The sequence below is a fragment of the Hylobates moloch genome, unplaced genomic scaffold (genome assembly GCF_009828535.3).
Source record: "Hylobates moloch isolate HMO894 unplaced genomic scaffold, HMol_V3 SCAFFOLD_1, whole genome shotgun sequence".
Classification (NCBI taxonomy): domain Eukaryota; kingdom Metazoa; phylum Chordata; class Mammalia; order Primates; family Hylobatidae; genus Hylobates; species Hylobates moloch.
This window is the reverse complement of record NW_026652276.1, coordinates 183,293,054-183,316,602: the sequence shown is the minus strand read 5'-3', so window position 1 is coordinate 183,316,602 and position 23,549 is coordinate 183,293,054. Positions and strand designations below refer to the sequence as shown.

The window sequence follows — 23,549 nt, the reverse complement described above, 5'->3', positions numbered from 1 at the left end:
ATGTTTCCCTGAGTTCTGTGAGCCACCCCAGCAAATTAATCAAACCTAAAGAGGTACCGTGGGAACCCCAACTTGAAGACAGTTGGTCAGAAGTTCCAGAGGTCTGGACTTGCACCTGTTATCTGGGGGTGTGGAGGGTAGTCTTGGGGACTATGCCCCCCAACCTGTGGGACTGACACTGTCTCTGGATAGATAGTGTCAGAACTGAATTAAAGGACACCCAGCTGGTGTCTGCTACTTGGTGCGTGAAGAATTCCCACACATTTGGTAACAGAAGTGTTTTTGTGTGTTGATGATTATTGTTGCAGTGTGACAGAGAGGGAAAACACAGTTTGGACAGAGTTTTTCCTCACACACTTACTAATTTAAAATAATAAAAACAAAAAGACACTGCCATCCAGTGGAATCCTATGGAATCATTAGAAATTATAAGTTTACATAGCAACATGAAAAAATGTTTACAATAATATAATTTCTAAAATTTATCTAATATCTCTAGATCACAATTACTACTGGGTAAAATATGCATACCTATAACAAAGGCCAAGAGGGGATGGGGGAGAAGAGACAGTTGGTACATTAGGAACTGTAGAATTATGGATGATATTTCTTTCAAAATTTTTCTTCACTGGTTTGTGCTACTCGGAGAGGCTGAGGCAGGAGAATGGCGTGAACCCGGGAGGCGGAGCTTGCAGTGAGCCGAGATCGCGCCACTGCACTCCAGCCTGAGCGACAGAGCAAGACTCCGTCTCAAAAAAAAAAAAAAAAAAAAAAAATTATGGTCCGGCATGGTGGGTCACACCTATAATCCTAGCACTCTAAGAGGCTAAGGCAGGAGGATGACTTGAGGCCAGTAGATTGAGATCATCCTACATAGCAAGACCCCATCTCTACAAAAAAAAAAAAAAAAAAAAAAACAGAAAAAGAAAAAATAAGAAACTGGATGGATGTGGTGGCTCATGACTGTAGTACCAACTACTCAGGAGGCTGAGACGGGAAGATTGCTTGAGCCCAGGAATTAGATATTATAGTGAGCTATGATCATGCCACTGCACTCCACCCTAGGCAACAAAGGGAGACCCCATCTCTAAAAATAAAATAAAAACACATTATGGATTTGGTAAGACTAGTGGAAAACGCAGAAACAATAAACAATAAATAAAATGAAAGGGTGGAATCTTTTAAAACACCTTTTAAACTATTAATAAAACCTTTTCTCTTCGTCTTCATGTTAGTAGGACTTCACAGCAGTCCCATGCTTTTGCCTGGAAACACAGATCATCAGTCTGTTTTTAAGGGATTCTTCTTAGGACCAAAACCTAGAACCACTAACCTGGCCCCCGATCTACCCTCTCTTGCCCCCAGTGAATCACTGTGACCTCAAACGCCACAGCCTTCCCCCAGCTGTCCAGGCCTGGCCTGCCCTTCACAGATACAAAAGAATCAAATGGAAATAAAAGGCGTCAGCACCCTGAGCTCCCTGCTGCCAGAAGTTGAGATTTCCCAGTCTACCTCAAGCTATGATTAACAGGAGGCAATGCTAAATGCCAAAAACAACAAAGGAGCTTCAAGGAAACTGTGCTAAAATACTTCCCCTAGTTTTAACTACATACATATCCTTTTCTACTCACTCCACCCCATTCTCCTATGGTACTCCAAAACTATTGTGAAGCCACCAGGTTGCAGAAAGAAACTAACAGCTACAGCTTAATGTTCAGAGGTTGATGGAGACCACATAGTGGGCCAATACAGATCACTCTTGAGAAACAAAAAAGCTGTTTTTAGAACCAGAAGGAAATTAGATAATCCTAGCCCACATTACTTAATGGTTTTAAGACTGGAAATTCTGTGTGTGTGTGTGTGTGTGTGTGTGTGTGCGTGCGCACAAGCTCATTTTGAGGGAGTAATAGTGCAAATAAAGTAAAAGCAGCTACCAGCCTCTCCAAAGATCATCTACAAGACCTCCCCCAGTACAGCCTGGTCTGAGGCACAGTGGCAAGTGCTGGTTCTGGAAGGTTTAAGTTGAGCACTGTAGTTCTCTCCTATCTTCAGGAAACTTCCTTCTTCAAAGAGCATTCCTGAGAATTGCCATTATATACTCAGTGATCATTCACCCATGTAGGAAGGATTCTCCAGAAAATCCACCCTACTGCCTTGCCCTCCCCTCCCCTGCCAATTTGCAATCCCTTTTGGAACCACCATAATACTCAGGCAGCAGAGCTTTAGTCATGTGTCTGTACTTTTGTTTCTCGCTGTAAGGGACCTACCTTCATAAGAGGCAATGCAATGTCTTCTGTCACAAGAGTTATTCCAGGAATTTCCTATAGTGGGGAAAAAACACACACACAGCTGCTCAGTGTATGAACTACCACCAGCTCAAGCTTTCAGGGAGTGTTTTCTGCACAGACAGAAGCTGAGGGCAGCTTCCAGTTTCTAACTTCTACTTTAAATAAGTGAATATAGCTTATCTCTTGCCTCAGGAAGGGACATATTCTTTAAAGTCACAATTACAGTAAGTGACAGGGTCTCTAAATTAAAGGAAAAGACTATTACAAAGAAATAGAGAGCAAATAGGGTTTTTTATACATTTCTATTAAAGAACAAATGAGGCAAATTATGTTTGCACCAAATGTAATGATAAAGGGGAAATGTTTCATTATCAATACTCCTTCCTCTCTCTTCTTTCACTTAAATGTATTATAGTTGGCTCCTACCTCACCAGAAGGAACCAAGACTAACGGGATTCTTGCATGACTTGACTGGATAATTTTTCTGTACCTCATTGTCCTCTGTAATTGCAGAGGTAGGAGCCCCCCATAAAAAAGTTTCTGCAGCAGCCAGGCACAGTGGCTCGCACCTGTAATCCCAGAACTTTGGGAGGCCAAGGCTGGCAGATCACTTTAGATCAAGAGTTTGAGACCGGCCTGGCCAACGTGGTGAAACCCCGCTCTACTAAAAAAAAAAAAAAAAAAAAAAAATTAGCCAGGCATGGTGGCGGGTGCCTGTATTTCCAGCTACTCAGGAGGCTGAGGCAGAGAATCACTTGAACCTGGGAGATGGAGGTTGCAGTGAGCTGAGATTGCACCATTGCACTCCAGACTGGACGACAGAGCAAGACTCCGTCTCCAAAGAAAAAAAAGAGTTTCTGCAGTGCTATCATCATGGCAAATCTGAAAGGTGAACAATTCTTTTCAAGAAGGGCAAATGATAGCATTCTGCTAACTAGTGAGCATTAAAACAGAAATTTAATAAAAGGATAAACTTTCAAGATTGCCTTTTATTCACTATTATTTTGAAAAGTGTTATCTGTATGTTAATTATGTAATTAGCCTCTCATCTGGTCAAATCAGCTTTCATTTCCTTAAAAAAAGGTAGATAAGTGTATAAGAAAATATTTTAGGAGATGTAATATAGAAATAAAAATTGATACTTGTCTATAATTTAAATGACCGAGATTTTACTGATATAGAATATTCCTGTAAAAAAGGGTATCATAGTGACAGAGAAATAAATTTTCAGAACATGCAAACAACTAAGTTCTTCATTGTGACAGTTGAAAGCCGTAAAAGAATCTATTGTGTGCTTCATTTATCACTACAGAGGATACTTCAAAAAACATTAAAATTTCATTACAGTTTTGGTTATAAATAGCATTTAAAAAAAGGTATAGTTGTTTGCAAAACATAATTCAAGATTATCTATGTGTAAGGGCATCACATTTTCTATTAACTTAAAAAATCCAAGTCAGTTGTCTCCTACAAAAATGTGAAATCCATGTTTTCTCCTGTGGAAACTTTTTATTAAGGCTGTAGCATTAAGAACATTTGCAGATTAGAGAAAAATAAATGATTTACATCACAGCTAATGATAAGCATAGACTCATAGATTTTCAAGATTAGAAGAGACCTTTTAGGTAACCTAGTCCAACCACAAGAAGTTTAAAGCAACATGGCAAACCCCAAGATTAGTTCAGTACAGAGAGGTTATAACCACAGGTTTCTTTATATCGCTCTTCTTGGACTTCCTGATGTCACCCTGTGCGTGTCCACAATAGCTGCTCCGCCCTGCACAATCTTGAGAAGTGCAAAAGGGAAGCGTTACCCTCAGGGTGATATTCTCACACCACATCCAATTAACATGTGGCTCAGTCTTTTAACACAACCCTGGGAACCAGTGGTCCCAGCTGCCTCCTGGACACTTTGAACACAGGACATAACAGCAGGGGAGTGCTAAGGGAGGGAGCGGAGATGTGCATTTCCTGACTCTGCGGTGGTGTAACCTGCAGACTTCCTGCCATATGACCACAGGGTCTGCATGTCTATTCACATGTGTTTTGAAAGAAAAACGTGGGCGCCTAGAGAGGGAGCAAGTTCAGGCCTTTCTTTCCCTTAAATTCTAAGGTGGGGCATAAAAATCTAATAACCACGACAGTAAAAGACAAAGAAAAGGCCTTTAGGAAAGCACTGCCACTGTGCATACCAAAAATTTAGAAATTAATCAAACACACTTGATGCATCTTTTTTAAGGACTATATTTAGACAGGGTCTAAACATAAAGTGTCACCATTTACCCTAGTACATATTTTCCTATGACTGTGTTATTTAAATTCAATTTATTTTTCTAAATACCTTTTTGATATAAACTTCTACCTCAAAAGCAAGCATGTAGTTCTAATATCTAAATAAGAAACATGAGGCAGAACTTTTTCAGGCACAGCCTATGTATGGTTTTCACTTGCTGGGCCAGCAAAGCTCTGTCTACTGTACCATATTCAAGAGAAAATGAGCAGTGTTTTAGCTCAGCACATCCTAATTTAAAAGCAGGGAGTCAGAACCGACAGGGAGAAAAAGTAAGTTGGGGTGAATGTGCCTAAGATTGCTGACTTTTACTGATCCTGAAGCTCTAGAGTTATTACAGACTTTTTAATGGGGCTGGAAAAAGGGGTCATGAAGGTCCTTATCTATCAAGTATGATAGCAGCAATCCACCCATTCCTCACTTATATAAACCTAGTACATAATTTAATCCAGTCTAGTCACTTAGAAAATAAAAATACCATGATAGAGGTTTAGTTCTGCCTGATAATAGGAAGAATAATAAATACCCTGTGTACCTGCTGCTTTGGTTTTACTGTTTTTATACAAATACTTTTGGCCAATAGCAGGGATTTGCTATTACTTTTCTGCCAAAAAAAAAAAATCCAACTGAGTTCTTTATCAGTCAAAACAGCAGTGAAATCACGACCTTGATGGCTGTAAGAGGGGTGTCCAACAACTGACCCACAACTGTGAATTGATTTTATTTGCATACAGCACAGTGTTAACTTACTGTATTCCAAGTGAGCACTGAGGAATGTGGCAATAGTTTGTCCATGTTACTTGTCTCTGAATATACGCTCCAGTATGAAGAAGCTGAGTAGATTTTTTTAAAACGGGGAAAAAAAGATGTGGTTTAATAAGATGATGACAGCATTGTAATTCAACCAAAACAAGCAAACCAACAAAGTTTTCATTGTCTTATCCCTCATCCTCAAAACGGCAACCATTATGATTTTATCTACTGATTAAAACGTTCAGGTTCTGCTTTTTACAATGAGAACAATAACTTAGTACCATATCTACCCAAATGATATTATATCACTTCATACGACACCAGCCAACACAAAACTGGGCTAAGAAAGTTACATCTTACTGGAAAAAAAAATCACTAATAAGGTTATAGAATCAAGATCCTATCTTGTATCTCATCAATCTCTGTACAGCCATAGCTTCTCAGAAAACCACAAGAGAATGAAATTTAATTAGCTGCTGACTCTGATAGGGTTTTGTTTTTTTTAAATGTGCTCCAAAGCAGCATTTGGACAGGTTAAGGCATTCATTATCAATTTACTGCTTTCCCTCAAGCAAAAAGGTCAAGTATTCAACTTAAGCTGCAACATCAGCAACACTTACCAATTATAAATTCCTGAATGAGGTCAAATGAATGGCAGGCAGAGACATTCTCAGAAATCCATTGAATAATCTTTAAAAAGTCAGACAGAACTCTGTTGGTATTTAAATCTGCTCTGTGCCTCCACTACCAAAGAAGTACAAATATACATGAATCTTTTGCATTCTATACCTATTTTAGAATTGCGTAAGAATAGACTCACTTCTACACTATCTTCAAGATACATAATGCAATTCTGGGTAGGTAAAACAGTATTTTATAAGTGAGATCCTTTTTATACATCTTTTTAATAAATCTCCTTGGCTGGAAACCAAATAAACGTTCTTCAACCTAATGTTTGTGCAAGAATAGGTCATGTTATAGCAAAGCACCAGTGGAAAGAGCTGTGGGATACAGGAAAAAAAGCAAAACAAAACCACTAGGCTTGGGGGCAGCAGAGCTGGGTGTGAATTCCAGCTGGGTCCTGGGTGTGAATTCCAGCTGGGTCCTGGGTGTGAATACGGACATACCAGTTAACCTCTGTGAGCATCACTGCACTGCTTCCCAAAGGAGGGATAATCCTTGCTATACCATCAACTCGCTCATCTCCATAATCATCCTCACCTGCTAGAGGAATGTTTGCCATCACAGCACTGGCAGATATTATAAGGCACGCCTAACCATGGTGCACACTTGCACTTCTGCTCCTACCAGTAAGCTGTTTTATTCAAAACCTATTTATGGTATTGTACTTATTTTCAAAATTAGGTAATACAATATTACTACAGACAAGTAAAATGTGGATGCAGAGAGTGTCGTTGGGTCAGTAAAAGTTGAATGCTTTGTAAAGAGTCAAAGGCATGTCTCTAAAACACTAGAAAACTAGGTTTAGGGGGAACAACTAAAAAAGATTGGGTAAAAAATGCCTAGTATACACAGATTGCTTTGTAAGGGTCTTTAAATTACTATATCCTTAGAACTAAAAATTTTTAAAAAGTAACAGGAAGTTAGAGGTAACTCATTACTAGTGCTTTTATGCATGAAAAGTGATGTTGAACTTCAATTAGCAGATGTGCAAAGAAAGGCTGGAGTCAAACCATGGGTGAATAATGTACATTGTTATGTTTCAGGTTAAAATAAAATGTCTAATGTCTTTTTTTTTTTTTTTTTTTTGTAGTTAACCAGCCACTCATTGATCTTAACCACATCTGATAAGGAGATTTCTCTGACATCACAGGATAGCTGTAAAATAACACAGAACGCACGTGGAAGTACTTAATAAACTCTAAAGTGAAATACAAATGTAAGCTATTTTTATTACAAATGTAATAAATATCTGCCACCAGATTTTAGTCCTTTTGATAATTATAGATCAAATACGGACCAGGAGAAAAAGTAGTTACTTAAGAAACGCCTTATTTACTGAGCTCTTCATTGAAATGTTACTGACATAGCTAAACTTTTATTCCCAATATGGAAAACAGGGGTACCCAAAAGAACAGAAACACCCTGAGTGTGAGACCTGGTAGGGATCCATAGAAAAGCAGCGCAAAAGATGACGATGTCAGCAGCAAGGCCATACACCTCAATTAATTGTTACTAAATAAAAATAACTCCTGACCATTTTCATCCACAAAATAAATATGATCAGTGTCGTCTATCTGCCCATTTTAAAACATGAGCTATCTTCTCACCTGGCCTTCCAGGAACCGCGCGCCTTGACCGCAGTAGAGCGCACAGTGCAACGCGGCCATCTTCTCACAGTCTAAGCGAGCGTTCTGCAGAAGCTGTAATAAAGACGACTGGCTGAGCAGTGCTCTATAGAGCTTTCCAGAACAACAATCCAATACCAGGGACCCTGACAATGACTGTAAAGGGCAATGAGGTAGCATATCAATCATTTCATTATTTCCTGGCAAAAAAAAAAAAAAAAAAAACACAGTAGATCAGCAAATAAAAGAAACTCCTTTCACCCAAACATAGATATTAAAGTCAAAACAAACTCAAATAGGCCACCTCTACAAGAGAAAAACTATAGCCGTACCTGTCAGAAAGAGATTGTGGCAGATCAGGTCTGGATGTTGAACATTAAGTAGGTGGAAGAAATGACCAGGTAAGTAAACAGCCACATAATAGTCTATAGAAGAGAAAGATTTACATCATCTACATGTGGTAAGAGCTGCATAGGTACAGAACGTCACATTATCCCTGCTTTTCTCTGAATATCTCAAAAGGCAAAAGTTTTACCAATGTAATAAGCTATCTAATGACAGCCCTTTTTTTTTTTGAGACAGGGTCTCCCTCTGTCACCCAGGCTGGAGTTGCGGTGGTGTGATGTCAGCCCACTGCAGCATCAAACTCCTGGGCTCAAGTGATCCTCCCCACCTCAGCCTCCCAGGTAGCTGGGACTACAGGCCTGTGCCCACAACACCCCACTAATATTTTCTATTTTTATAGAGATGGAGTCTCACCATGTTGCCCAGGCTGGTCTTGAACTCCTGGGCTGAAGCAATCCTCCTGCCTCGGCCTCCCAAAGTGCTGGGATTACAGGCATGTTGCCCAGGCTGGTCTTGAACTCCTGGGCTTGAGCAATCCTCCTGCCTCAGCCTCCCCAAGTGCTGGGATTACAAGCATGAGCCACCATGCCCAGCCACATTTCTCTTACTAGGTAAACCTCATTTATTTCCATCTTTGGCTAATTTTCTTCAGATATTTAGCTATGGTTATCTTAATTTATACCTGCAGTTTTGTTTCTAAGTAATTTGTGGCTTTATGTGAATCTAAATAATCTCAGAGCAAATTAGAATAAAAAATACCAAGTAACATGAATTATTCCTTCATCTGATAGGCTGGAAACAGCTTATATTGGGAATTTTCTTCATAATTTCTGCCAGTTTGGGGAAGCTCTAAAATTTTGTTGCCCATGTTCGTCCACTGATCATCATTATCATCATCGCAGAAGTATTTTGTTTAGAGAACCTTTAAATCGACATTCATCAGAACAATCTCTGCAGACCCACTAACACTTTGTGAAGTACTAATTTATTTCCTTGCATATCAAGCTGACTAGAATTCACACCTTCAGTCCCTGCACTAGATATTTTTGTATCAAGAACATTTGTACTCAGATGGAGACAAGGTATAAAAAATAGGTTTCTGGAGAATGGAGGGTGGAAGTAGCCCTTGCCAATACTTTTTCTAGGATCTTAGAAAACAGAAATTCACACAGTAGTAATTTTATATAGATGAAACATTTAGATTATAAGTGAGCCAGCTAGACTCCTTTTCCTAAGAAATGAAGGAACACATGCTATATCATTTGCATAGAAGGCATTCTGTGGAAAGGAAAGAGGATATAGAACTCAAACCAGTTGACTTAGAAGTGTCCTTTCTGTCAACGTGGATTAAATGATGCTAAAGTGCTTAGCACAAATGGTTGCGATCGTCTTATTATAGCAACACTTTACTAGAAAAACACAAACAACAATACAGTGGGACATAATGGAAAGGGTATCGGCATCAAATGACCTAGTTACCTCCCAGCTGTACCACTTAACGAGTTAATTAGGATGGCACTATGTCTGTGGGGAGGTGGCATTTGAAAATATATGACAGTGATTTGGGTTGTCACATCATGAGGTAGGGAGAGGGAGATTCCTATTTGGCATTTGGTGAGTGGGCTCTAGGGATGGATGTTCAGTCCCTCAATGAGCAGGGAATTTTTGTCTCACCAAAAGGGTCAGTAGTATCTGTGGTAGGCTGAATGATGGCTCCTGAAGATATGCACGTGCTAATCCCCAGAGCCTGTGAATAGGGTAAAAGAGACCTTGCAGATGTGACTAGAATCTTGAGATGGGGAGACTATCCTGGAATATCCAGGTAGACACAGGTAGGCACAAAAGTCCTTATGAGAGGGAGATTTGACTAGAGAAGAGAAGACGACCATATGATGAGGAAAGTAGTTGGAATGAAGTGGCCACAAGCCAAGAAATGCTAGCCTCTAGTCAGGGGTGTCCAATCTTTTGGCTTCCCTGGGCCACATTGGGAAGAAGAAAAATTGCCTTGGGCCACACATAAAATACACTAATAACAGCTGATAAGCTAAAAAAAAATTAAAACCTAAAAAAAAATAATGCTTTAAGAAGGTTTACAGATTTGTGTTGGGCCACATTCAAGCCATCCTGGGCTGTGTGAAGCCCATGGGCCAAGGGTTGGACAAGCTTGTTCTACAGGCTGGAGGGAGGACGCAAGGAACAAATTCTTCCCTGGAGCATCCAGAAGGCACCAGTCCTGCCCACACTTTGGTTTGGCCCCTTCAAGACTCATTTCGAACTTCCAACTTTACAGAACTTTAAGAGAATATCTGTGGTGTTTGAAGCTCTAAGTTTGCCATAATTTGTTACAGCAACAATAAACTAATACAGGATATGCTAACTAGCCTGATTTGATCATTCCACAATGTATATAGGTATCAAAACACCACATTGTACTCCATAAATATATACAATTACTATTTGTCAGTTAAAAACAAAATAAGGTAGGGTATTATTTTGGTAATAAGGTAGGTAACAAAATAAGGTAGGCTGGGCACGGTGGCTCACACCTGTAATCCCAGCACTTTGGGAGGTTGAGGCAGGTGGATTACTTGAGGTCAGGAGTTCGAGACCAGCCTGGGCAGCATGACAAAACCCCATCTCTACAAAAAATACAGAAAATTAGCTGGGCATGGTGGCATGCGCCTGTAATCCTAGCTACTCAGGAGGCTGAGGTGGGAGGATAGTTTGAGCCCAGAAGGCAGAGGTTGCAGTGAACCAAGATCATACCACTGCACTCCAGCCTGGGCAACAGAGCAAGATCCTGTCTCAAACAAACAAACAAAAAAGTTTGCTAGGAAGATTTGATGAAAGAACTCTTTATACAGATTTGTTATATTTTATTTGCTGACTTTTCTAATAAAGATCTTATATGGAGAAGAAAAGGTACTACACATAAGCAGAGGCTATACGTACATTCATATGCCACATGTAAAATGGATACTTCTTATAATTTCAAGGAAATACTTTAGTCACCTATATTTAGCTAAAACTTTAATGTTTGAAAACATTTAGACTGAAGTTTTATATTTTTAAAAATATATCAAAAATGCTCTAAGATAAAAATGAAATTCTATGAATAAATATTTTTAAATTAAGTACTCTAGGATTGTAACATTGACAACACTAATTATCTTTTCTAGTTTGGGCAGTTATGTTGCATACCATTTGGGTGACTGATGGGATCATTTCACTTCATTTTCTCTCAGTTTATTCTGGATTGCATTACAGAAAAATACTAGAACAACACCTCTAAACAAAACACTTGATAAAGTTTTAGTTGAAATAAAATGCTAAGAAAACAAAAATTACAAAATGTTTAAAGACACTATTAATAGGCTGGGCGCAGTGGCTCACACCTGTAATCCCAGCACTTTGGAAGGCCAAGGCGGGTGGATCACGAGGTCAGGAGTTCAAGACCAGCCTGGCCAAGATGGTGAAACCCCGTCTCTGCTAAAACTACAAAATAATTAGCCGGGCATGGTGGCGTGCGCCTGTAATCCCAGCTACTTGGGAGGCTGAGGCAGAGAATTGCTTGAACCCGGGAGGTGGAGGTTGCAGTGAGCTGAAATTGCACCACTGCACTCCAGCCTGGGAGACAGAACAAGATTCCATCTCAAAAAAAAACAACAAAAAAAAACAAAGTAACTATTAATAATCTAGTGTCCCTGATAAAAGACACTGAAGTAAGCCTAAGTACAGAGCTCTTTCTGAGCCTCAGTTTCATTATCTGTAAAATGGGGATAATGTCACCAATCAGAATTGCTGTAGGGAGCAAGACAACAAGTAAAATACTTAACATATAGTATTCATTAAATAAATAGTAGCTCATTATTTATAAACATATCTTTCTTACACAGAAGTATCTGGGGTTCATGGAAATTTTCAAAAAACTATTTTTTAATATTTTAATCAATATAAGCCCATTTTAATAGGGTGACAGCCCGGGGAAATTGTATGTAATTAATAGCAAAAAATATATTACTCAAACAATATTGTTGTCATAAAAATTACCTGTACAGAAGTTTTAAACTGGACTATGATTTTGTGCCTATAAAATATGCTTAAGAAGGAAAGACAACATGTTTAAGATAGCCTATTTTTACAAAGCTTATATTTCTGGCCTCTCCACATGCTGAAGACCACACAGATTAAATCTTGCCTGCCCTTTGCAAGTCATTCCCAGGGGTAAAAAAAGGAAGGATACCTTTGCCCTCACAAAGTGCTGTTTTCTTAGTGGAAAGTTTCCCACATCACTCTTGAGATGGGATGCTGATAAAGCATTGCTGATAAGAATCGAGTCCCAGACCCAGGAAACCTTCTATAATATTTATCTCTCTTATTACAGGAAGCCGTAGAACCAGGCTTCCCTAAGGCAATTTCCCACAAATTCAGAGATCATGTTAAAATTTGCCCATACTGGCCCACTCAGCATAAGTATCCAACCTCATCAATGGTATCATTCAAAATAAAAATAACTTTGCTCAGTTTCCTCACATTGCACTCTCCCAAACATGCATCATGACAGTGGATGGACTGTGGAATAGGGATGGAAAAAGATACCAAAGAATTACATGCTCTAAACCTGAAACTCCTTTTTTAAAGGAAATGTTCCATATGCCATGTTCCATATGTAAGCAAGTAAACCATTACTTAGTCTTGTGCTAAACTTTGTGCCCCACATCCTAACTGGCATGGAAAAGCAGCTTTCGGGGGGGAGGTACAACAAACCCTTTCTTTATTTTCCTCATTATACTCAGGTTCCCTGTGCCATATTTACTCAATGAAAACAACCCAAGCTGATCCATAAATCATTAATGGGACTTGGAAGCTTTTCAAGATTAGCAACAGGAAACAGACAATTTCCCAGAGGCCCCGTCCTCTCTATAATCAAGGGATAACATGATGTATTATTTCTCATGGGCTATTTGGGAACATCTCATACAAGTTATCATTTTTATGTTAACAAATGGCTTTTTAGGCTGCTACCAAAAAACATAGGAAAGCTCACAGCCCAGGTTCTCTAAAAAGGGAAGCTACATCCCCCAATCCTTTCAAGCCAAAGGCTAAGGAGTTGAGAGGGAAGGGTGTGTTCCAGAGAAAATCTTCTCTCATCAGACTTCAAGTGGGTCATTGATTGTCATCACAATCCAAGTCTCAAAGAGGCATGAGAAATAGGATAGTATAGAAGGCTGAGGTATACCATGCCTAGGAAGAAGTGTTCAGAGCAGGGGGTGTGATCTCTCCATCACTCACCAAGGTTGAGAAAAGTAATGCCCTTTGTCACGTGTGAGCCAACATTCTCCAGAGAAGTGGTGAAGGTCTTGCTGTGTCCTGCAAAGAGAGAACATGAAGCCAGAGAATGTTAAACAAAGAACTGGAACTCCACCCAAGGCAGTGACTATGTAACACACTGTATTTTCAGTGACCATGAAACTGGTAAGCGGGCATCTTCAGACTTCTAGATTTCATGGTTCCCCTCATTCTCCAAAAACCAGCATTGAAGGCAGATAATCTGAGTGCAGTCACACTCCAGTAGTTGTTCTGGGCTTATTAAAATCTTAGACCATGACAGGTGGATTGTTCAGGGAGGAGAGGATCTGAAGGAATTTACTTAAAGATCCAAGAGATAGAGATGACCACATGGCTCATTGGCCCACATTCCTCAAGGCTCACCGCCACACACATGCAGTCATTAAGACCCTCTGAGACTTCTCCAAATCACTAACAAATCCCACTTTTAGGTAGGAAGGGAATTAGTCGAGCTAATAACGTCAGTATATCGGCCTTTCCTCTCTACTTTCTAACTCTTAATCTTCAGAAAAGTTTTATTTACTGGCTTTGATCAATAGATAAACCATTAGAAAAACGTGTGAAAATTTTCCACAAAAATCTCAAACTTATACAACTTAAGTATGAATAGTATATATGTCTAGTTCTGAAGTTACTTTAGCTTCTCCATTAAGTTCTTAAACCTTTTTACCTTGATCTCTAAACTGAGGAGGTAATATCAGGTCCATCTATAGAATAAGCAGCTCTGGTGTGGCTTGGCCTAATTTTTTTTAAATATTGGAAAAATTTTCATCTTTAAAAAAATTTAAATACACCCATAGTATATACTGCACAGATACTCATTTTAAGGAATTAAACAAGCAAAACAATTACTCCTTAGCATGGTTCAAACTAAAACTACTACAGGGCACACTGTGATCGACTACAGAACCAGGAGAAATTAGTCAGGCATTTGACTGCTTCTCCCTAGACTGTTTATCAATATCTTGGGCCATAGATGTGTGAAATGGAATAAATGTATCTTAGATCTAAAACCTGTTGAGGTCTGAGATCATGGACGCTTTTAACTGAAACCCTATGTAACTCTGTAAGTTAAATCTATAGATACTTTTCAAATAGCAATAACTAAAAAGCAAATAAACACACTTTGGATAAATACCTTCCTTAGAACTGGTCCACAAGCCTAGAAAAATATATAGGCCAGGATAAAAATATATGATATATAAAAATAACTAGCTAACTTGATATTCACCACTGGCAACTTTCTTCAGGAAATATGTATCCTGTAAGTATACAGATAAAGAATGAACTGACTAAAATTGATTCCATGGTAATAATACTCTCAGCCGGGCATAGTGGCTCATGCCTATAACCCCCACACTTTGGGAAGCTGAGGCGGGTGGATCACTTGAGCTCAGAAGTTCAAGACCACCCTGGGCAACATGGTGAAACCCCGTCTCCACAAAAAATACAAAAGTCAGCTAGGCATGATGGCATGTGCCTGCAGTCCCAGCTACTTGGTGGGCTGAGGAGAGAGATCACTTGAGACCATAAGGTTGAGGCTGCAGTGAGCAGTATTCACGCCACCGCATTCCAGCCTGGGTGACAAAGGGAGACCCTGTCTCCAAAAAATTACTAATAACACTGTTAAGAGCTATCTAATTTGCTACTATTTGGAAAAAGTTATTATGTAAAAGTAACAAAGAAGACATGAAAAGTACCTTTATGAATGTAAAACACTGAATATGTGATTTGTTCCCAAGAGGCACACTTCGGGCTGTAACATACACACAAACTTCCTAGAAGAAAAAGGATATTTAGTAGAGTTTAACAGAATCTATATCATAAAGTTTCCTAAACCACTTAAATTTACTTCTATTCCTTTAGATGTCCTGTCTCATCTCACCTCATAGATTATTCCCAAGTCCTAGAAGTGGTCTATTAACCAGTTGCTAAGAAATTTCAAAGCAGTAATTTTTTAGTGCACACTATAAGCAACATATTGTGGCAGGCTACTGAAGGACAGGAAAATGAACACAGATATACTCCTGCATATGAAATACTGGGGTTCTAGACAGTTTCCAAAGCTTCATGAGATTCTCCTAGTAAGCATGCATTGTCCTTCCTTATCCAGCTTGTCACCTTCCAATTATTACTAACAGCTATGAACACCAGTTTATCAAAAATGTGTTCATTTCACAGAAAGTTTCCAGTCTCTAGTTTATCTTGATTGAAAGGCAAAGTGTGATCTATCTTATGGGTCAGTGAAAATAAATGTGGCATGTGAGTCCATATCCATCCATAACTGAGTCACTGAAGGCATTGGCCCAAGGCCAAAGGAGAGCTCTTGGCATACAGCGGCCTTTCCAGGTGAGTCTTGACCCCCTTCACTTACGCCATCACTCCAGAACACCCTCAGCTTTCCCCACCTCTCTCAATGCGTGAAACTGTACATTATCTCTAGCAGCTGCTGCTGTATGGACTAATGTCCATCAGTGACCTACATATAATTGAGGACAATATACTTAAACAGATATGTCTATTCTAATGCATTTATGTGATTAACTGAAATAGGAGATTGACGGGTAGAAAGTAACTTGACAAGGAGTCAGGAAACCTGAGTTCTAGCCCCAGAGCTAATGTTAACTAGCTGTGTGAATTCAATCGCTACTCTACTTCAGTGGATTTCAATGTTTCCTCTAGTTTCCTTCATTAGTTTCTTTATCAAAGAATCATGGTAGAAAAAAAGTCAGTTTCCCCTAAGAGGGCTATTTAAGGACATTTATAAGCATTCTGTTATAATATTTATCAATTGTGACTTTTTAATGACATCTAACACTGCAAAGTATTGTCAGCAGTACATTTTATTGCAATTATCTTAAACACATAATAGCAAAAAAGAATAACTTCATCAGATAACATGGTAACAATTCTATTAGATGTAAAGTGACTGTTATGGTTACTGAGCACACAATAACAACTTTTCTTTATAATTACAGCTGACTCACGACTCACTGAGAATAAAAGTAATCTATCACTAAAGTATAAACAAAATAATAATTATAAGAGTTACAAAAGTCTCATATACCACTTGGACTGCTTTCATACAGTAAACATTATCAGCAAGAAACTACTGGTTTATCCATTCTTTTATATACTATAATCACAAGGAACATGAAATTGCTTAAAAAAAAAAAGACAGACTTTAGACTCTCTAGTAATAAATGAAAATTAAAACAAGGCACCATAATTTTCCTTTAGAAGTAGTTTTTTAAATGATAATGAAATACTGTCAAGGGAGCATGTGCTTCTTACACAATTCTCAAATAGTAGTGAATGAGTCAACTAATACAGTATCTCAGAAAAATTCTTTCACAGAGGGTTAAATATATTCATACCTGTACACCCAGTAATTCTTTTAGGATTCTATCCTGGGAAATGAACATGACGACAACATAGATCATAACCTCCATTCTAGCAAATTATCTGCACTCCATCCTTTAGAGAATGAATGTTTTTCTCATTTTGAAAAAAAGTGAGATGTAGAATGTACCTAATTACATATTCTAAGAACCATATCCAAAACTTATAAGCAAATATTTCCAAATTGTTAGGTCATACTTAGTTGCCCCACCCAATCCCAAAGGGAAAAAAAGACACAGTAAGTTGAAATGGTATGTACACAGGCTCTGTGAAGCTATCCAACAGACCTGTCTTTGACAATGGAAATGTTATATACCTGTATAGTCCAATATGGTGGCAACTAGCCACATGTAGTCCTTGAACACTCAAAATGTAGATAGTATGACTGAAGCACTATTTATTTGAGACAAAGTCTCACTCTGCTGCCCAGGCTGGAATGCAGTGGTACAAACATGGCTCACTGTAGCCTTAACCTCCCAGGCTTAAGCAATCCTCCCACTTCAGCCTTCCAAATAGCTGGGACTACAGGTGTGCCTAGCTAATTATTTTTTTAAGTGATGAAGTCTATGTTGCCCAGGGTGGTCTTGAACTCTTGGGCTCATGTGATCTTCCTACTTTGGCCTCCCAAAGAGCTGGGATTACAGGATTGTTTTTTAACTTCTATTTTCGGTTCAGGGGTACATGTGAAGGTTTGTTATATAGGTAAACTCATATCACAGGGGTTTATTTTTACAGATAATTTCATCACCCAGCTATTAAGCCTGGTACCCAATAGCTACTTTTTCTGCTCCACTCCCTCCTCCCACCCTCCACCCTCAAGAAGACCCCAGTGTCTGTTGTTCCCTCGTGTTCATGAGTTCTCATCATTTAGCTCCTACCTATAAGTGAGAACATGAGGTATTTCGTTTTACCGTTCCTGCGTTAGTTTGCTAAGGATTAGTAGCCTCCATCTCCATCCACGTTCCCACAAAAGACATGATCTCATTCTTTTTTATAGCTGCACAGTATTCCATGGTATGTATGTACCACATTTTCTTTACCCAATCTGTCACTGATGGGCATTTAGGTTGATTCCATGTCTTTGCTATTGTGAATCATGCTGCAATTGACATTTGCATACATGTCTTTATGGTAGAATGATTTTTATTCCTCTAGGTATATACCCAGTAATCAGATTGCTGGATCCAATGGTAGTTCTGCTGTTAGCCTTTGAGTAATCGCCATTCTGCTTTCCGCAATGGTAGAACTAATTTACACTCTCATCAACAGTGTATAAGTCTTCCCTTCTCTCTGCAAACTTGCCAGCAACTGTGGGTTTGTATTTTTTTTTTTTTTTTTTTTTTTACTTTTTAATAATAGCCATTCTGACTGGTATGAGATGCTCATTGTAATCTCTATTTGCATTTCTCTAATCCTCAGTGATACTGAGTTTTCATATGCTTGCTGGCCACCATGTCTTCTTTTGTAAAGTATCTGTTGATGTCCTTTGCCCACTTTTTAATGGAGTTGTTTTTGTCTTATAAATTTAAGTACCTTGTAGACGCTGGATACTAGGCCTTTGTCAGATGCATAGTTTGCAAATATTTTCTCCCAATTCTGTAGGTCGTTTGGTTTACTCTATTAGTTTCTTTTGCTGTGCAGAAGCTCTTAAGTTTAATTCGATCCCATTTGTCAATTTTTGCTTCTTTTGTGATTATTTTTGATGTCTTTGTTATGAAATATTTGCCCATTCCTATGTCTAGGATGGTATCGCCTAGGTTTTCTTCCAAAATTTTTATAAATTTTGGGTTTTACATTTAAGTCTTTAATCCATCTTGGGTTGATTTTTGTATATGTTGTAAGGAAGGGTTCCAGTTTCGATTTCTATATATGGCTAGCCAGTTATCCCAACACCATTTATTGAGTAGGGAGTCTTTTCCCCATCACTTTTGTCAGCTTTGTTGAAGATCAGGTAGTCATAGGCGTACAGCCTTATTTCTGGGTTTGCTATTCCATTCTATTGGTCTACGTGCCTGTTTTGGTAACAGTACCGTACTGTTTTGGTTACTGTAGCCCTGTAGTATAGTTTGAAGATGGGTAACATGATACCTCCAGCTTTGTTCTTTTTGCTTAGGTGTGCCTTGGCTACTCAGGCTTTTTTGGTTCCATATGAATTTTAAGAGTTTTTTCTAGTTATGTGAAGAATATTGATAGTTTGATAGGAATAGCATTGACTCTGTACACTGCTTTGGGCAGTATGGCCGTTTTAATGATATTGATTCTTCCTATCCATGAGCATGTTTTTCCATTTGTTTGTAACTTCTGATTTCCTTGAGCACTGTTTTGTAATTCTCATTGTAGACATCTTTAAGCTCCCCTCCCTGGTTAGCTGTATTCCTAGGTATTTTATTCCTTCTGTGGCAATTGTGAATGGGATTGCCTTTCTGATTTGGCTCTTGACTTCACTCTTGTTGGTGTAAAGAAATGCTAGAGATTTCTGTACATTGATTTTGTATTCTGAAAGTTTGCTGAAGCTGTTTATCAGTTGAAGGAGCTTTTGGGCTGAGACTATGGAGTTTTCTATAGAATCATGCCACATGCAAACAGGGATAGCCTGACTTCCTCTCTTCCTATTTGGGATGCTCTGTTGCCTGATTGCTCTGGCTAGGACTTCCAATACTATGTTGGATAGGAGTGGTGAGAGAGGACATCCTTGTCCTGTGCCTGTTTTCAAGGGAAATGCTACCAGCTTTTGCTCATTCAGTATGATGTTGGCTATGGGTTTGTCATAGATGGCTATTATTTTGAGGTTTTCCTTCAATACCTAGTTTATTGAGAGTTTTTAACATGAAGCAGTATTAAGTTTTATCAAAAGGCTTTTCTGCATCTATTGAAATAAACATGTGGTTTTTGTCTTTAATTCTGTTTATGTGATGAACCACATTTATTGACTTGCATATGTTGAGCCAACCTTGCCTCCCAGGGATGAAACCTCCTTGACTGTGGTAGATTAGCTTTTTGATATGCTATTGGATTTGGTTTCCATGTATTTTGATGATTTTTGCATCAGCGTTCATCAAGGATATTGGCCTGAAGTTTTCTTTTGTTCTTATGTCTCCGACAGGTTTTCAATATCAGGATGATGCTGGCCTCATAGAATTAACTGGGGAAGAGTCCATCCTCCTCAATTTTTTGAAAGGGTTTCAGTAGGAATGGTACCAGCTTTTCTTTGTACATCTGGCAGAATTCAGTTGTGAATCCATTAGATCTTGAGCTTTTTCCGGTTGGTAGGTTATGTACTACTGATTCAATTTGGGAGCTTATTATTGGTCTGTTCAGGGAATCAGTTTCTTCCTGGTTCAGCCTTGGGAGGCTGTATGTGTCCAGGAATTTATCTGTCTCTTCTAGGTTTTCTAGTTTGTGTACATAGAGGTGTTCTTAGTAGCTGCTGATGATTATTTTTATTTCTGTGAGGTCAGTGGTGACATCCCATTTGTCATTTCTAATTGTGTTTATTTGGATCTTCTCTCTTGTCTTCTTAGCCTAGCATGGGTTCCTGGAGTTGTAGATTTACTCACCACTTCCCTGGGTGGTGGAGGTTCCCCTGGCTCTGTGTCACTCCTAGGTGGGCTGTCATCCTGCCTTGCTTTTCGCCATTCTCCATGGGTCAAGTTGTTTCCTGGATTAGTCCCAATGTGAACATCTGGATGATTCAGTTGAAGGTGCTGCATTTACTCGCCCCTTCTGTTCTTCCCTGTGAGAGTGGCTCACATTAGCTGCTTCTAGTCAGCCCTGAATTTTTTTCTTTAATTTTAATTAATGTAAATTCAAACAGCCACATGTGGCTATTGGCTACCATATTGGACAACACAGCTCTAGAGCACTCGTTCTTAACCCTGACAACACATTAAACTTACTTGGGATCACAGATGCCCAGGTTCCACCTCAGAAGAATTAAGTCAGAATCTCTGGGGGGTGAGACTCAGGCATTTGTATTTTTTAAAGCTCACTAAATGATTCTAATGTGAACCCAGATTGAGAACCACTTTTGAAATCAGCAGATTTGGATGTGAATTCTGCTTTTGGCTTACTAAGTCTATTGCCTCAGGCAAATTAATTAAATTATCTAAGCCTCAGTTTCCTCATTAGTAAATAAAGAAAATACAGAACTTATTTCACAGGGTTCTTGTGAGATAATTAAATAAGATATTGTGTATAAAGAGATTGTTATTGTTAGATTGTCAGTTGCAAAGAAGTTATATCTGGTTATAAAAATTAGCTGGTATTATTATTCCATAACAGTCTTGCTGCTATTTACAAGCTAGGGAAGCATGCTCTTAAGGGTGTATCCAGAGATGTTTAATGAAATTCATCAATGATGAAGATAATATCTCAATGTTGGCTAGCCTTGGGGAAACCATTTGGACAATGAAAACTACTGCGGACAAAGTTTTCCAAGGGAAATTATGTTATTGGAGCAATTATTAAAAGGCTCTATAAAGTGCTAAAACATAGGCCTAATCGGGAACTTGTGAAGAGCAACTCTTGCAGTTATATGAATAGGAAGGAGAATTTACACATTTCCCTACTCACTACCCTCCCAGTAGGTGGTGCACAAGAAAGAATTACAGCCACTGACTTAGAACACACAAGAGCACTACAGCTTCAGAGTTGACTATTAGGTAGGGAAATAGTAAGATATGCTTTCAATGCTTAGAAAGTCTGATTTATCCTTTTTATTAGAAAAATATATATAAACTCATGTTAAATAATACACAAGTGGCCTGACAGCAGAAGTGGCAGCAGCACTTTTGCCCACCACCAATCTCATGAGCACACCCATCACCCAGATTGTAAGCTCTAGTTCCTTGGAAGACAGCTGTCTTTATTTCTTAGTGCTGGGAAATTCAGGACAAATGCTTTCAAGAATATAAAAAGTAATGCTGAAAAGACAAAATAGCTTTTGATGACCAAAATATGATAGCAAAATGTCAAATATTATTATATCATCATCATTAATGAAAATATTTGAAATAAGTTTGTATAAGGGCCTAAGTCCATCAGCATTCCTTTCATGAACCACAGTTTCTGGCCTCCATGCCAGTGAATTCAGCTTTCTAGTATAGAGGGAGTCACATTTAGATTAGACTCTTTGCTTCCTTCTCCAATCCTATTTTGCTGGAATAGATTTTGTTTAACAAAAAAGGTAAAAAAAAAAAAAAACAAACAAACAAAAAAAAAAAACACACTTTTGAAGAGTAATATAGGAAACAAATGAACAATTTCTTAGTCAAAAAACAAAAGGTTGCTTATCTGGCTTGTTTCATCTTAAATCTGGAAGTATCTCATTTGAAACAGTTATTTTCTTTTTATTTTTTCAAAGCTGATTGTGAAGAGTGAAGCTTATTTTCTACCCTTCCACACACTGCTGAAAAGGGGAAAAACAGACTCTTCCACATTTTATGTCAGATAAACCTAACATTTTATTAAATATGTCATAACTACCCTCATTTATAACTTACAGCTAGTAATGGTCATGAGAAATTCCTATGGAAATAGAAAAAGGAATAAAAAGCCGCACTGGATTAAAGCCAAAATGATTGTTCACATCCAATAGATTTAAAGCAAAGTACCAGGGGCCAGCCGCGGTGGCTCACGCCTGTAATCCCAGCACTTTGGGAAGCCGAGGTGGGTGGATCATCTGAGGTCAGGAGTTCGAGACCAGCGTGGCCAACATAACGAAACCCCGCCTCCACTAAAAATACAAAAAAAATTAGCCAGGCATGATGATGTGTGCCTGTAATCCCAGCTACTCAGAAGGCTGAGGCAAGAGAATCGCTTGAACTCGGGTGGTGGAGGTTGCAGTGAGCTGAGATCGCTCCACTGCACTCCAGCCTAGGCAACAGAGCAGAGCAGGACTCCGTCTCATAAATAAATAAATAAATAAATAAATAAATAAATAAATAAATAAATAAATAAATAAAAGCAAAGTACCAGGGAAGAACCCACCCTGCTCCCTCCATGTGAGCTCCAGATCCCAACCCACCTTCTAAGCAAATTCACTGTACCAGTTATCCTCTCTGCTATGTATTGTCCTGTTTCCTCTCCACTCAATATATGCTGTGAGAATTCAAACATCCTAGAGTCTGTACTGTCTTAAAATATTCCCTAAATCCTATTTCCCTTTCCAGCTGCTGCCTCTGTCATGTCTACACATGCTGCTATGACTTTTTTCAATTCCCATATGCCACTTAACCCAGCATAGTCAAGATTTCACCTCACTTCCACAACACAAAAGGCTCACAGTAATCTTCATGCTACCAGACACAGTGGACTCCCACCTCTCACTACCTATTCAGTCATTTCTTTGTGAAACTACCCTGTGCCTTCAGCTACTACAATACCATACTTGTTTTGGTTTTCCCTTTCTCTCTCTCCATTCTTTTTTCCTTTTCCTTTGGATGTTCCACTTAACCTTTATATTTTTATGTCCCCAGATCTTATTCGTAAGTGTCTTTCCTCCTGACCAAATACTCCCTCCTATGGCTTCAAACGCCAGCTATATTCTAACAACTTCCACATTTATTCATTGCCAGTCCTGACCCCTCTTCTAAGCTCCAGATCTTTTAGTCAATATGTCTAAAGCAAAACTCACAATCTTCCTAAGGTCCACCAAAACCCATATAACCTCAGTAAATGACACTACTGTTCACTCATTTGCTGATGCCAGAAACCTGAGAACCATTCCTCTAATTTATAGCAAATTATCTTAATTTCATCTCCAAAATGCATCCCGAACCCATCTAGTTCCTTCCACCTGCACTGCCCATCCTAG

At 38.8% G+C, this 23,549-nt stretch overlaps 1 protein-coding gene and 1 long non-coding RNA gene across 5 annotated transcripts in view; one reads left to right on the top strand and one right to left on the bottom strand.

Annotated features, from left to right (window-relative positions):
• Nucleotides 1-7,274, top strand: part of LOC131380800 (uncharacterized) — a 42,167-nt gene extending 34,893 nt beyond the window's left edge. Inside the window, exon 2 of the long non-coding RNA XR_009209013.1 lies at nucleotides 7,105-7,274. This is a non-coding gene — a long non-coding RNA (uncharacterized LOC131380800). The remainder of the gene's footprint in view (nucleotides 1-7,104) is intronic.
• The window catches only part of GSAP (gamma-secretase activating protein), a 99,685-nt gene that overhangs the window by 30,740 nt on the left and 45,396 nt on the right, over nucleotides 1-23,549 (bottom strand). For 2 of the 4 annotated variants that reach the window (XM_032761253.2, XM_032761255.2), the window contains exons 13-19: nucleotides 15,034-15,111; nucleotides 13,277-13,354; nucleotides 7,972-8,064; nucleotides 7,622-7,839; nucleotides 5,951-6,074; nucleotides 5,328-5,410; nucleotides 2,268-2,321 (exon numbers count right to left, since the gene is read on the bottom strand). In XM_032761253.2, coding sequence (XP_032617144.1) covers nucleotides 2,268-2,321; nucleotides 5,328-5,410; nucleotides 5,951-6,074; nucleotides 7,622-7,839; nucleotides 7,972-8,064; nucleotides 13,277-13,354; nucleotides 15,034-15,111 — 728 coding nt within the window. The remainder of the gene's footprint in view (nucleotides 1-2,267; nucleotides 2,322-5,327; nucleotides 5,411-5,950; nucleotides 6,075-7,621; nucleotides 7,840-7,971; nucleotides 8,065-13,276; nucleotides 13,355-15,033; nucleotides 15,112-23,549) is intronic. The other 2 variants (XM_032761254.2, XM_032761256.2) reach the window with 1 other exon arrangement.